Below are 13,086 nucleotides of genomic sequence, written 5' to 3'. Positions count from 1 at the left end.
TATGTCTGCGTCTACCTTTGACTAGAGCCGATAGAGTATCTTTAATTAAGATGGTAATTTTGCCCCAACTTCTTTACATTCTCCGGAATTCCCCAGTTTAGATTGAGGATAAGTTAATCAAACTTTTCGAACTACCTACTTTGGACAAAGAAGTGAGTGAAGCTAAAACAGGAACATTTTTATAAGTCCTTGGCACGGGGAGGACTGAATCTTATCTACTTCAAGGGTTATTTTATAGCTGGCCAATTATTGTTATATTGTCACTGGGAGAAAAGTGCTTTGTGTAAGACCTTGGTTAACCGATCACCCTTTGATAATATGTTTACACTATTGGAATCGAGGAGATTGATGAATCTCGAACAAGAGTACAGAGTAACTCGGAAGTTATTTTCTAGATCGCGGACTATCAGAGGATGGATGGGGTTAAAAGGTTTCCTTCAGTGCACTCCTTTGTGGCATAATTTTTTTTTCTACAGGAGGTTGATAAACTACTTGGTGATCAATTTTGGCAAAAGGGCAATATTATGTATCTTTCACAGGTGGTGAAGCATGGAGAGGTAGTCCCTCTCTCGAGTTTAGCACTAGAGGGAAATTTAGGTAATTTAAGTTGGTTTCGGTATTTTCAGTTACGTTCTGCTTTGTCAAGGGTAAAAGAGGTTTCACTTTTGGAGATAGACACTTCCTCACCTTTGAGTGTTATGCTGGGAACTTCTGGCTATAAGGGTAGGATTTCCCAATTTTATAAATTATTACCGTAACTAGTTCATTTTTTTCTAAGGTTGTTTCACCCACCAGGCCAGAGGGCCTGGGAAAATGACTGTCCGATGGTTATCTCACAGGGGTGGGGACACATTTTCGCTTATTTAAAATTAGTTTCGCACAATTTTAATAATGTAATGATCCAATTTAATATCACTCACAGAGTGTATATCACTCCGACCTGGCTTAATAAATGTGGTCTAGGAGAATCCTCTAATTGTTCTCGGTGTGGGTCACAGGGCGCTGACTTTCTCCATCTTATTTGGTTGTGTCCAGATTTAAAATTATATTGGGAATCAATTTGTAATTTTATTACTCAAAAACCTAAAAAGATAGCAATTCCACCGATACCTGAGTGTTGGATATTGAATGATCTTTCTAACTTAATTTGTCATAAATACCGAAAGATCCTTTTGGCTAAAATTATGTTCCTTGCCAGACTTTTAATTATCCGAGTATGGTTTTCTCAAAACACTCCAAAAATTAATGAATGGTTATGCCTAGTAAAGAAGGTTAAGAGATACGAGAACATCTTGTACAATCAGAGGAATTCTGAACAAAAATGGTCCAAGATATGGCGAGAATGGAAGCGGTAGGTTCCTTTTTTCTTCTTGATCCGTCCTTTTCTTTCCCCCTCGCTCGCCATTTATTTTTGTTCTAACTTTATTATCTGATAAAAAGGATGAGACGCATCGCAGGATTGGGAGGTTAGAGTTTGGGTGATTGGGGTGGATATGGGGAGAAAACGATATTTATGTCTTTGATTAATTATGCTTTAAATAAAAATTAGTTAAAAAATAATAATATTTGTGTGAAGAGCTGTTTGTCATGCTACGACTGAAAACCAATGTGGTTCGAAAAGCTGTTTCTCTACATTTTACTGCATGTTGTGATGCTAAACTTTTAAATAGATTAATTGGAAAAATATCTACATTTTAGATTCAAATCTTTTTCCATAAATGATGTTGGCTCACTGACCAGTGGGAATGCAATTCTTTGCACTCAGACAAGTGGATCTAGTTCAATTCCCAAGCAAACACGACTGAGTTGACGTTTTGTTGTATATTCTTTACGGTTTATTACACTTCCTGACAGCTGTGGGGAATCTGACATCCCTGTTACTGCGCTCTACTATTTGAATTTCTTCTACTTTTAAAGATTGATTAGGTAAAATATGTATATGCCATAAGTGCTGTTCTTCACTATACACATTTATGCAAAAAAATCTACTACTATAGTTAACCCCTTATGGACCGGGCTCATTTTCACCTTAAGGACCAGGCCATTTTTTGCAAATCTGACCAACGCTTTTACTTATCCAGGCCATTCTAAAATTGTTTTTTCGTCACATATTGTACTTCATGACACTGGTAAAATGGAGTAAAAAAATCATTTTTATTTATAAAAAATACCAAATTTACCAAAAATTTGGAAAAATTTCCACATTTCAATTTCTCTACTTCTATAATACATAGTAATACCTCCAAAAATAGGTATTACTTTACATTCCCCATATGTCTACTTCATGTTTGGATCATTTTGTGAATGCCATTATATTTTTTGGGGACGTTACAAGGCTTAGAAGCAAATCTTGAAATTCTTCCGAAATTTTCCAAAACCCACTTTTTAAGGACCAGTTCAGGTCTTAAGTCACTTTGTGAGGCTTACATAATAGAAACCACCCAAAAATGACCCCATTTTGGAAACTACACCCCTCAAGGTATTGAAAACAGATTTTACAAACTTTGTTAACCCTTTAGGTGTTCCACAAGAGTTATTGGCAAATGGAGATAAAAATTCAGAATTTCAATTTTTGGGCAAATGTTCCATTTTAATAAATTTTTTCCAGTAACAAAGCAAGGGTTAACAAAACTCAATATTTATTGCCCTGATTCTGTAGTTTATAGAAACACCCCATATGTGGTCGTAAACTACTGTACAGGCACACGTCAGGGCGCAGAAGGAAAGGAATGCCATATGGTTTCTGGAAGGCAGATTTTGCTGGATTGGTTTTTAGACACCATGTCCATTTGAAGCCCCCAGATGCACCCCTAGTGTAGAAACTCCAAAAAAATGACCTCATTTTGGAAACTACGGGATAAGGTGGCAGTTTTGTTGGTACTATTTTAGGGTACATATGATTTTTGGTTGCTCTATATTACACAGCAGGCACCCAGTTCCGATCACTGCCCGCCCTATGTCTTTAAGTACCAGGACATCAGGGCGTACAGGTACGCCCTGTGTCCGTAAGAGGTTAAAGAGGTTGTCCCATCTTGGACATTGGAGGATATGCCCCCAATGTCTGATGGGTGCAAGTCACACCTCTGGAAAACAATGGAGTTGAATGGCAAACGTGGCCATCGCTCCATTCACTTCTGTGGGGCTTACGGAAATTGCAGAGCCAGCGCTCAGGTATTTTCGGCATTCCCATAGAAATGAATGGAGGTTGGCCGCACTCTCCATTACTTTGTGAGGTCTGGTCTAAAGATAGGTGGCTGTCCCAGAGGTGGGGCCCACACTTATCAGACATTGGGGGCATATACTAGCGATATGAGATGGGCCAACCCCTTTACATATAGCAACAAGGTACAATGGAGTGCATGTGAACTGTGTTTTTTGTTACAAAATCCCATTAACATGCTGTGAAAAAAAAAATTAAAATCAGCAGCACGAAAGGATAAAAATCAATGAGATGGCATGCTACAGCTTCTTATATACCTAGAGTATGCTTTGTGCGGATTGAATGTCATGGCTTTCATTCATTCTAAATGTGAAATCATATTTTGCAGCATGATTAGCTTGCATATTTCCATTTGTATTTTGGAGTAAATCTTTCTGTAGTAAATGTGTACCATAATCCTATGTTTTACTTATAGGAGCTAAATACGTGTACTTGTGGGGCTGATGCTGCCACCCGTTTTTTTTTTTTTTTTTTTAACAGTATACTAACCTCCCTGGCTGTGACGCTTTCCGCTGTGACTGGATCGCGGCACAGCCAGGGAGACGGAGACGCCCATTGAGAAACCCTGGCGTCTCCTCCTCCCTGTACCGATGCTCAGTATTAACATACTGAGCGGGAAAACTTCAGGAGGGCACAGCGGGGCGTTGGGAGCGATGTTAAAACAAAAAAAAAAAAAAAAGTGGCAGCATCAGCAGGGGGTACCTCACAAGTACAGGTATTTAGCTCCTATAAGTAAAACAGATGAAAGGTCTATTTAAAGCTGCATGAGGATAACAAACAGAAAATGTGATAATAAAGAGATAAACCAATTAATTCACTCACCTCTGGTGGTTTTCCAATGTGTTGCGTTAGTACAATAAAATTAATCAGGGTTTCTGGGTGGCTGCTCTCCTGCAAATCAAGGAGAGATACTGTCATGTGACCCTTTTTATGAAATTGAGAAAAGGTTAAAGGGGTTCTCTGGGAATTTGATACTGATGGCCTATCATGAGGATAGGTCATCAATATCAGATTGGCAGGAGTCTGAGTATCGGAACCCCTGCTAATCAGCTGTATTGAAGAGGCCACAATGTTCTCTGAGCGCTGTAGCCTCTTTCTAGGCCAGTGACGTCACCATACATGGATCACATGGCCTAGGTGCAGCTCAAGTGCATGGAGCTAAGTTGCAATAACTAGCCACTATTCAATATATGGCACTGTGCTTGGTAAGCTGTGAGGAGACTGCAGCGCTAACCAGAGCTCTGACAAAGAGCTGATCTAGGTGTTCCAGGAGTCCGACCCCCACCAATCTGATATTGAGCACCTATCCTGGGAATAGGCCATCAATATCAAAACCCCAGAGAACGACTTTAAGGGTGCTGTCACATGTTTAGGCTTTTGAGGTCGTTTTTTAAGCCAAAATCAGAAGTGGATCATAACAGGAGTGAAAGTATAAAAGGACAGATACAACTTCTCCACTTTTTTCAATCCCCTCCTGGTTTTGGTTTCAAAAACTGCATTAAAAAAATTGGAACGTGTGGCAGCACCCTTAGGTGAAATAGTGTGGTCCAGCTGTGGTATTCACATGCGGATTACCATGCATTGACAGGTCACACCTGTACTATTGTTTCAGATGACAAGTGGCATCAACCATGGTGAAAATCTGAGACAAAGACACGTCCTGAACTCAGACAATATGGATGCAAAACAGTCTGTACACAGATGTGTGAATAAGCCAGTGACAACTGTGACTACAAGTCAACTAACATTTCTATTAACAGAATAAACTATTAAAAGTAAAAAAGTAGCATTCAGTTCAGTAAGTTCTTTCACCAAAACAATGAGTATATGGTACCTATCCATGTGACAGGTGATAAACAGTAGATCACTGCGGGCCCAACTGATCACTAGTATGGAGGTCCCAAGTGCCCAACTCCTCCTTACCAGCACATCTTTGGTCAGGAACAGTCTAAATGGAGCACCAACCAAATATGACCACTGCAGTTCCCTAAAATTCTATAGGAACTACAGAAACAGCAGAGCAAGTGCTGGTTAAGAGGAATGGGGGACTTGGGGCCCTCATAATTGTAACTGGTGAGACCCACCAAAAACGTACTACCTATTACGGAGGAGAGCATAAGCAACAAATGCCACTCGTGAGAAATTGTGCAAGCTGCATGACTCAGTGATTATTGTTTTATACTTTTAGTAAGCACTTTACAGGTAATGCTGTACTTCTACTGTAGCCAGAGTCTATACAGGCTCCAAATATAACAACTGTATAGGGATATACACATTCATCTATATAGGCTGATCTATAGATGGAATAAATACAGAGATATACAGCTTTTCAGACTGTAAGACTTCTTTCATACTTGCGTTAGTCTTGTCCGGCAGAGGAACAGCCTGCCAGATCCAAACTAACATTTGCACATGTGTGCTGCCAGAAGTCTGCCCTGGCCACATTCACTATAATGGGGATGGGCCGGAGATGCAGCCACAGCACAGAAAACATGCTGAGAGGTGGCCGGACAAAAAAACAACTTGTATGGATGTGTAAATTCACAGAAATGACCTCCCCTTGTGATCACAGTCTCCACAATTAGGGCAGCTATATCAGAAAGATCTAATAACGAGATTTTTGTATAACTTACCAGTAAAATCTCTTTCCCGCTCTTCCTTGGGGGACACAGGAGACCTTGGGTATAGCTCAGCTCCCTAGGAGGCGTGACACTAAGTTAAAACTGTTAAGCCCCTCCTCCAGCAGCTATACCCTCAGCCTGGAGAGAGAGACTGCCAGTTGCGTGTCCAAGTAGTGAGAAAAGGTAATGACCAACAAAGTGGAACCAACAAGTCAACTACCCAACAGGGGCAACCAAACCGTAACCTGTAGAACAAACAACGATGGGTGGGTGCTGTGTCCCCCAAGGAAGAGCGAGAAAGAGATTTTACTAGAAAGTTATCCAAAAATCTCGTTTTCCCGCCCATTTCCTTGGAGGACACAGGAAACCTTGGGACGTCCGAGAGCAGTCCAAGAGGGGAGGGACCACAGCCCAAGGCAAAGCAATCGCAGGCATCAAGAAACCGCCGCCTGCAAGACCAGGCGGCCCAAAGCAGCATCCGCCGATGCATGAGTGTGCACCCTGTAGAACTTAGTAAAGGTGTGCAAGGAAGACCAAGTGGCCGCCTTACACAATTGTTCAGCCGAAGCCCAATGCCTCTGGGCCCAAGAGGCACCGACCGCTCTGGTGGAATGAGCGGTAACACCGAAAGGCGGAACCTTGCCCTTGGCACGGTAAGACTCAGCAATAGTCAATTTGATGAAATGGGCGAAAGCCACCTTGGAGGCAGCCAACCCCTTGCGCGGACCCTCCGGAACCACAAAAAGAGAGAGTCCGTGCGTCGAAAAGAGCCGGTGATCTCCAAGTAAATCTTCAAGGCCCATACAACGTCCAAGCGGTGCAGTTCCCCTTCCTGAGGGTGGGAAGGGGAGGGGCACAGAGAGGGGAGGATGATGTCCTTATTGAGATGAAAGGCGGAGACCACCTTCGGAAGGAAGGAAGGAAGGGACGGGACGGAGAACAGCCTTATCCTGGTGAAAGACCAGAAAAGGCTCGGAACAAGAAAGGGCCGCAAATTCTGACACCCGTCTGAGAGACGTGATGGCCACAAGGAACACGACCTTACAGGACAGAAGTCGTAAGGAAATCTTGCGTAACGGCTCGAAGGGGGAAGCTTGGAGCGCCGAGAGCACAATATTCAGGTCCCAGGGTTAGCCACTCCTTGGATGAAGGTCTTGACAGGCCCGAGAGGGGCTAGGGGACGCTGGAAGAGGATTGACAGCGCCGAAACCTGACCCTTCAAGGAACTGAGGCCCAGCCCCAGGTCCAGGCCGGACTGGAGGAAGGACAGAACCGTGGGGAGAGAGAAGCGGAGAGGGGGAACACCCAGATTCTCACTGAATCCCAGGTAAGACCTCCAAGTCCAATAATAGATCCTGGACGAGGCAGGCTTCCGGGCGCGGATCATGGTGCGAACCACATCCGCGGAAAATCCCCGTTGCATCAAAACTGCGGTCTCAACAGCCACGCCGTCAAATGTAGCGACCTGAAATGCTGGTGGAAGATTGGTCCTTGAGAGAGATCTTCTCTGAGAGGCAGCGGCCACGGCGCGTCTCCCAGGAGCAGCATCAGGTCGGCGTACCAAGACCGGCGAGGCCAATCTGGACGGGAGATTGTGGTTGAACCTTGAGGCCATGAGGTCCACATCCGGACGACCCCAACTAAGGCAAATGGACTCGAACACATTCGGGTGTAGAGATCACTCGCCCGGATCGATGGTGGTCCGGCTGAGGAAGTCCGCCATCCAGTTCTCCACCCCTGGAATATAAATCGCTGACAGGGCCGGAAGGTGAGTTTCCGCCCAGAGGAGAATGCTGGTAACCTCTCGCATCGCTGCGAGTGCCCCCCTGGTGGTTTATGTACGCCACAGCCATGGCGTTGTCCGATTGTACACGGACGGGATGGCCTCTTAGCAGGGGAGTCCAGTTTCGGAGCGACAGGAGAATCGCCCTCAATTCCAGGACGTTGATCGGAAGTTTGGACTCCGATCGAGACCAAGTGCCCTGGACAGACCGGGGAGGAAACACCCCCCCCCCCCCCCCAACCCTGCAGACGCGTCGGTGGTAACCACCAGCCAGGTCATTGGAAGGAAGGATTTCCCCTGGAGAGGGTTCCGCAACCACCAGTGGAGGGAGGCCCGAACTCGGGGAGTTAGATGGAAGGGCCGGGCCAGACTCTCCGGTGACTTGTCCCAGGCAGAGAGGATCGCCCTTTGAAGGATGCGGGAATGGAACTGTGCAAATGGAATAGCCTCGAAGCAGGCGACTTTTTTCCCCAATACCCGCATGCAGGATCAGAAGGATGTATGGCGGTGGAGAAGAAGATTGCGAACCAACCGGTGGAGGGCCAGACGCTTGTCCGTTGGAAGACGGACCTCCGCCCAGGGCTGTAGATAAATGCTCCGACTCCTCAGTTTTTGGTACTTCCAACTCCTCTGTATTTAATATGCGAATGTATTTTATACATTCCTTGTAGGAAAGAAAGGCAACATACAGCTGTTCCACCAAGTTTTTCTAAGCTCTTATAGCAGAGAGAGGTAGTTGGGCAGAAGCTGCTGCCTTCTCCTTTGCGTGCTGATCTTCTGCTGACGATGGGCAGTGGGAGGATCCAGGAAGGGGCATTTATTTTAAAACATGATTTCCCTAGTAGAATCCCATAGTCATGTTTAAAGTTTAAGCTAACAGAGTTTACAAGTTTTTATAGCCTTAGCTGAATGACAGCAGTTTTTCAAATGGTTTACAGCTTCAGTCTTGAACTATTGACTATCCATTCTCTTCACTTATACAAGTGTCTCTAGTCCTGCAAAAAACATATTTACTTAAAGGGAGTCGGTCACCAAAATTTGACAATATAAACTGCTTACGTGGCGCTCTAGCACAACTACACAAGATTCCAATGGTACATTTGTTGTATTCTTTTGACTTTCACCAGCTGAAAAAACATAGTTTTATCTATATGCAAATTAGGACTCGAAGGTGCCCAGGGGCAGGGTTCTTGTTGTAGGTGTCCAGGCTGCTCTGCCTTCTTTTCATATTACCCCTCCCCAGCCTCTTGCTGGTCCCGCCCTATAAAACTGTTTCATCATCCCAAGTACTGGCCGAGGTCCGGCGCGTGCGCAGTTCACCGCCGGCCCGGGCATGCGCACTACGATGCCCATTGTGGGGAGCAGCATCGCTTCATGTTGTGCACATGCGCCGGCGGACCGGAAGCAAGCAAGGAGACTGGAGGCAAGCCGAGCAAGAGAAAGGCTAAGTATATCTACATTGCAGTGCGCATGCCCGGGCCGGCGGTGAACTGCGCACACGAACAACAAGAACCCCGCCCCTGGGCACTTGCGAGCACTCATTTGCATATAGATAAAATATATATATATATATATATATATATATATATATATATATATATATATATATATATATATATATATAGTTTTTTTCAGCTGGTGAAAGTCAGAAGAAAACAACAAAGGTACCATTGGAATGTTGTGTAGTTGTGCTAGAGCGCCACGTAAGCAGTTCATATTGTCAAATTTTGGTGACAGACTCCCTTTAATCAGTTATCAGCGAGAGGTTAGGTTAACCAATGGAAAGTATAAGTATTGCCGCTCCTTAACTGTGCATTGCGTGCCATATAGTGAAGCATATGAAAAGCATGCTTCTTCACGGTCACTTAACGTGTTTGTTTTGCGGTAACGTGACTCATGCATGCATTGGCCTTTATTCTTACAGTAGAGAAGTAATTAATTATAACTTTTTGTGAATTGGGACATTTAAACTTGCTTTTTTTATTTTTATTTTATTCCAATTAAAATTTTGTAGGCGTCGGAGTCTGTTAATTTTTGCCGACTCAGACTCCAGGTACCCAAAATTGCCTCCGACTCCACAGCCCTGCCTTTACCGCCTCTGGATCCAGCAGCATCCCCAAGAAGATCAACCGTCTGGAGGGGGGTCAGGGAAGACTTGGGAAGGTTGACAAGCCAACCGAACTGCGCCAGGGTCTCCAGAGTGAGGTCCACGCTGGCGGACGTCTGAGAAAAGGGGGGCGTCTTGATAAGGACTTCGTCCAAGTAAAGCAGCAGAAAAACACCCCTGGAGCGACGCAAGGCCAGGACAGGGGCTAAAACCTTGGTGGACACCCGAGGAGCCGTCGCCAGACCCGAGTCGGCGTGGAGAGGAAAAACTTTGGACGCCTGTTTGGGGCGGGAAAAGGATGCAGAGGCTAGCTTAGACGGCAGTGCCGAGTCCATGTCCCAATCCGAATCTGTCAGTTCTCCCTCAGAGGGCGTGTCCTCTGGGGAGGAAAGGCCCAACTGAGTCCGCACGCATGGCGGAGAGAGAGACGCATCTGAGGAGGATGCACACTCTGCCTTGGAGCGCTTCTGAGAGTGCCGGGCCCTGGAGGATTCACTGGGAGCAAGGGAACCAGAGGGGGTGGCAGACCCGGAGGGTGCGACAGGGGGTGCGTCAGCCTGCGGGGTAGGCGGTTTGTCTACAAGGCGGCGAACTATGTGGGTGAGACTTTCCACGGCCTGGGATAGGGACCTAGCCCAGTCAGGTGGACCAGAGAGAACGGGGGATGGCACGGCGGTTGGCGGACCCTGCATTGGGGCCTGGCATGCAGAGCAATGCGGATCAGATTGCCCACATGGAAAAGGTTCTCTACAGGCGGTACAGGCATGGTACCAGGGCTTAGGGGCCCCTGTGGGATCCGACATGTTGGTGATGACGGTAAAATAACCCAGGAAGAGAGGCCTATACCCAGGCGCTAGAAGGGGGTTAACAGTCCTACCAGGAGAGCCTCAGGAAGCGAGGAGCAGCAGCAGCAGTAGCAGGAGTGCAGATCTGGACGACTGGAGGCCAACAAAGGTGAAGGAGGCAGCAGCGGTGGTTGGCAGTTGTGCTCAGAAGTTAGAGCTGCGGTGGTTGGCAGAGCGGCGGGAAGAGAGCGGAGCGCGGGAAGATAAGCCCCGCCCCCCGCTGCTGGAAATTGCTGCACGCGTGGGGACCAAATTAACTCCTGATGGCGCAGGCCCCCCCCCCCCCCCCTGATTATAGAAGGTCTGCCGTCCTTGACCACGCCAAGGAAGCCGGCAGCCCGCCGGGAGTTACGGCGGAGCTGAAGGGATGGGCGCTCGACCGAGACGGAGGTGAATGCAGGGATGCTTGTAAGGACTGCAGACGGGGTCCTGGATGCCAGCCGGGGAGTAGAAACGCTGTGGACACCCGCAGCGCCGGTGCCAGATTCAGAGAGCGCAAGAGTGGGGGAGCACAGTAGCTGGGAGGCCCCAAGGATAAAAGGGGGAAAGGGAACCCTGCAGGTCCCTAGAATTAAAAAGCCCCCGAGTTAGCAGACCCCAAGTAGCAGTGAGGGGGGAAATAGGGCTGGAGCAGCCACCTCTCACCGTCTTGCTGTCTTCACCCTCGGTCCATTCCAGCAGGGTCGCCCCTTCAGCTACTGGCACCGCAGTGGCAAGACGCTGGAAGAGGGACTTGGCGTGCGGGCGACCCTTACGCTGGCGGGATGCAGGGGAGCTAGGCTGCCCTGGTCTACCTTGTCTTCTGTGGGGGAGGCAGCAGTGCGGGTGACCGGCACTGGCGCAACTCGACCCTGGGAGAAACAGAGGTCCAGGCGTCTCTGTTGTCCCTGAAGAAAAAAGAAAATCAAATTAAATTAACAAATAAAAAATAAAAGTAAAAAATAAAGAGAAAAAACAGCCCAGTGTCTTGCCTCCTTGGACAATAAGCAAAAAACTGGCAGTCTCTCTCTCCAGGCTGAGGGTATAGCTGCTGGAGGAGGGGCTTAACAGTTTTCCCATAGTGTCACGCCTCCTAGGGAGCTGAGCTATACCCAAGGTCTCCTGTGTCCCCCAAGGAAATGGGCGAGAAATATATATATATATACATACATACACACACACACACACGCAAAGTAATTCAGAGCTTAAACAAAAGGCTGTACAGCATCAATAAGTTAGTAAACAATCTGAATTCTTCTTTGGCCATATGAACAAAACTTTTGTATGGTGAAAAACTGGAGACTTTGAAGTCTGTCTACAAAAAGAAAAGGTAACACTGACAGACAAGCATAAGAATTAGATTTACATAAGACGGCTACCTTGTCTAAAGCCTCCTGTAGGACTCCTTCAGCGTCCTCCCACTTGCCCTGCCCCATGCAACAAGTAGCTTGTCCATTTAGCAGCAGCACGGTAGAAGAGTACTTGTCAGACATTTCTTGGAAGATGTAGAAGGCGTCCTGCAGTTTATCTCCACCCTGTTGGCATAAGACTCGGGTATAAGAAACAGATACAACACACAGTGTAAAGCAGTACCATAGTATATAAAATATTCATGAATTTATCACACTATCTTGGTATACATAGTCTCCTCAGTCATGTGAGATGCACAAATGTAAAGGGTAACCCCTACAGGGGGAAAAGGGCTAGTTTTGTAAGAGTCTTCTTACCGGGTAGAGGGAGGGTTAAAGTAATACAATTAAATTTATGTTACATGCTGAAAGCAAAGACAATGACTCAATTTCATGTGAGGATATTGAGAAGACACGATAACGTCAGACAATTGGGAAACTTTAGGCCATAACCCAGCTATCTATGATAGGGTAAAGCTTAATGCTGGGTAAAGCAGGTATAGGTTACCTATTATCTTATACTGACTGATTTTTCTAATCTAATGGCGTGTAGTGTTATATGGCCAATTTGATGAGTCAACCAGAAAAGGAGCTGCTTTCATAGAGTAGATCTACCTTCTGGCCTGTAGAGAGGGGTCCCAAGCTGAGGACCCCCTCTATAACGTCCATTTCTCCTAATGGACAAGGTTGTCCTCAACATAAAATCCCTTTAAAAGTAACATTTTTTTGTATTCATATAGCTCATACTCGTTACTGACCAGGGCAATGTTAACCCATGCTGTTGCCAGCTGTGTCAGTGTTGCGTCTTCGTCTGTATCCACCATCTTTTTCAGTTCTTTGCTGGAATGATAATAGAAAAATAGTGAAATATTAACAGGTAATATTTAGGGTATGGCTACACAGCGATTTTTCGCTTGCCAGCGTTTCACTCAACTCTTGCAAGCGTTGTGTTCTCTTCACTGTTTACCTGCTTGCCGAAAACATTACCGTGGCGAGCAGTGTAATTACAGCTCCTCCATCCCATTCACTTGAATAGGAAGCAGCAGTTATAGTTATAATCTGTCCCATTCAATTGAATCTGACAGATGAGCTGTAATTACACCTGCTTGCTGCTGCAATGTC

The 13,086-nt window shown here is 46.0% G+C and overlaps 1 protein-coding gene across 1 annotated transcript in view; it reads right to left on the bottom strand.

Moving 5' to 3' along the window:
- COPE (COPI coat complex subunit epsilon) overlaps positions 1–13,086 on the bottom strand; it is a 64,079-nt gene that overhangs the window by 21,231 nt on the left and 29,762 nt on the right. The window contains exons 6-8 of the mRNA XM_040417433.1: positions 12,723–12,804; positions 11,935–12,090; positions 4,043–4,111 (exon numbers count right to left, since the gene is read on the bottom strand). Coding sequence (XP_040273367.1) covers positions 4,043–4,111; positions 11,935–12,090; positions 12,723–12,804 — 307 coding nt within the window. The remainder of the gene's footprint in view (positions 1–4,042; positions 4,112–11,934; positions 12,091–12,722; positions 12,805–13,086) is intronic.

Source organism: Bufo bufo, chromosome 2 (genome assembly GCF_905171765.1).
Source record: "Bufo bufo chromosome 2, aBufBuf1.1, whole genome shotgun sequence".
Classification (NCBI taxonomy): domain Eukaryota; kingdom Metazoa; phylum Chordata; class Amphibia; order Anura; family Bufonidae; genus Bufo; species Bufo bufo.
This window is presented reverse-complemented; position numbering and strand designations above follow the sequence as displayed.